At 52.8% G+C, this 2,238-nt stretch overlaps 1 protein-coding gene across 1 annotated transcript in view; it reads right to left on the minus strand.

Moving 5' to 3' along the window:
- The window catches only part of LOC122252258 (uncharacterized), a 3,165-nt gene that overhangs the window by 639 nt on the left and 288 nt on the right, over positions 1-2,238 (minus strand). Inside the window, 5 exon segments of the mRNA XM_086544942.1 lie at positions 1-324; positions 447-620; positions 921-1,211; positions 1,213-1,233; positions 1,235-1,609. The exon segment at positions 1-324 is cut by the window's left edge and continues 639 nt beyond it. Coding sequence (XP_086401068.1) covers positions 154-324; positions 447-620; positions 921-1,211; positions 1,213-1,233; positions 1,235-1,609 — 1,032 coding nt within the window. The 3' untranslated portion in view covers positions 1-153.

The following is a 2,238-nucleotide window of genomic DNA, read 5'->3' on the forward strand; positions in this document are numbered from 1 at the left end:
TGGCACCATTGATAGTGTTCGTCTTCCTTTTTAATGCGTGAAAATTTGATCTGAATGATATTCTTACGCGTCACGTCATTCCGTGACGCATAAGAATGCATTGGCCGCTTTGACTAGTTTTTCCCATCTATGCAACACCGCGGACGCGAAGGTCTATTGGCGTGCTGGGAAAATATAGTAATTGAACATGTTCTCGAAGTGCTCATGGCGGCTGGACTGTGGCTGAGGCTCGCCGCACTTGCGGACGTAGTCCTCGCACTCTTCGAAGGACGCGGCGCCCTTCTCGATGCGCTCGCCGAGACCGGACTTGTAGGAAGAGTAGCGCTGGAGGGAAGGAGGGAAGGAGGCTTTGGTGAGAAGGCGAAGGGCGCTCGAGGCTCGAGTTTGGCTATTGGCAGTATTTGTATTGCATGTTCAGTGGAGTTACTCAAGAGCTCAGGACTTACCTGCTGGATGCTGCGGCTGAAGGATCCGTCGGAGATCATGCGGGCGGCGTTCCTGAGGGCGCGGGCGAAGGTGTCCATGGCCATGATATGGCCGTGGAACAGGTCTCGGGGCTCGGTGGACTCGCGGCGGACGCGGCCGCCCAGGATGAAGCCACCGCCCTGTAGACCACTCTGCTTGAAGGGAAGGAAGTTAAAGTGAGCCAGAGTACTATTTCAAAGGTGAGATGCGCCCGATTCATCTCTCTGGTTCGTCGTGACCTTTGTGAAACAATCACGTTCCGAATATCTGTCCTGAATTTTTTACTTTTCAGTGAAATTTAGATAAGCCATAATCCCTATCGGCAGATGCTGATATTACTTTAATGTAGTAGTATGACATGAAAGCTCATAAAACACTCTATCCGTTTTTTGGCACCGCAATGCAGCCTGTGCAATTGCGAGCCCCCCAGTGCTGCGGCCAGGGGCCTGACGTACCTGTTCCAAGACGCACTTCATGACGTAGGTCGCGTCGCGCACGTTGCGAGCGCACAGGTCTGATGTCCCTCGGACCTCTGGCCAGCTGTCGGAGGCGTCGACGCAGCCGAGCATGTTGTATGCGGCGGCCATGTAGACGTCGTGCTCGTAGGGGCGGCTCATGAGGCGAGAGAATGCGGGCTTGATGTACAGCTTGTAGTACTTGTCGAGGCCGAAGTGGCGCAGCATGTGCATGGTGGACATGGCGTCGGACTCGTACTGGTGACGGCGAGGGTCGGCTGGCTTAGGCATGGATCAGCAGCTGGCCCCTGAATGCCGATCTTGTCCTTGTACTGCGCCGCCATGCGGTACAGCTGCGCCATGTGGGACATGTCGCGGAAGAACTGGCGTTGCAGGACGCTCTGGTAGCCGTCGCGAGGGTTGAAGAACACGAAGTTCTCGGCGCCCAAGCGCTTAGCGGCGTCCATGCTGCGCTTGACCTGGGCGCAGGCGTACGCGAACACGTGGGCGTCGGGGTTGGAGCCAGAGCCGTTCATGTAGCGAGGGTGAGAAAACAGGTCAGCGGCGAAGTACATTGGGCGGATACCGATTTGCCTCTGCAGGTCGCATGCGAGGGTCACCATCTCCTCCAGGTAGCGGTTAGTCTCGTCGAAGCTGTCGCCTTCTGGGGCCATGTCGCGATCGCTCACCTGCGGGGGGAGGCAGGGGGGTTAGCGGGCGGCCAGACGAGGGAGGGAGGGAGGGAGGGGCGGGGGCGGAGGCGGGGGCCGGGGGGGGGGACTTGGGTTCAAATGCGCGGTGCGGGAAGGCAAGCGGAAACGAATACGATATGTTGGCTGTTATGATGAAATAATTCGATAGTGATTGTTATTACTCATATTTCCGTCATAAAGTAAACTACGTCAACACTAACAATGGGCAATATTCATTCACGTTTAAGAATTGTGCGTTTGTAAATAGTTTCTTATGCGAACCAATTACCGCCACATTGGGAATCTACTTGAATCATGACACCTGAAACAGCCCCGGCATTCTACTATTAACGCATTATCAGGTAATGTTATTACTGTTATCATTATCATCACTATTTTGATCAGCGTCATTATCATCAATACTTTAATTGGCGTCGATATCATAAATATCATTATTGTAATTGTTAATATTGCTACTATTGTAATTATCATGATCATTATTATTATCCTTATTAGAGGAGTGGAGACAGGTAAGAATATTGATGGAGAGAGAGAGATAGAGAGAGAGAGAGATGGATAGAGAGAGAGAGAGAGAGAGAGAGAGAGAGAGAGAGAGAGAGAGAGAG

This window comes from Penaeus japonicus, unplaced genomic scaffold, assembly GCF_977035675.1.
Source record: "Penaeus japonicus unplaced genomic scaffold, GWHDUDI00000001_assembly GWHDUDI00000015, whole genome shotgun sequence".
Lineage (NCBI taxonomy): Eukaryota > Metazoa > Arthropoda > Malacostraca > Decapoda > Penaeidae > Penaeus > Penaeus japonicus.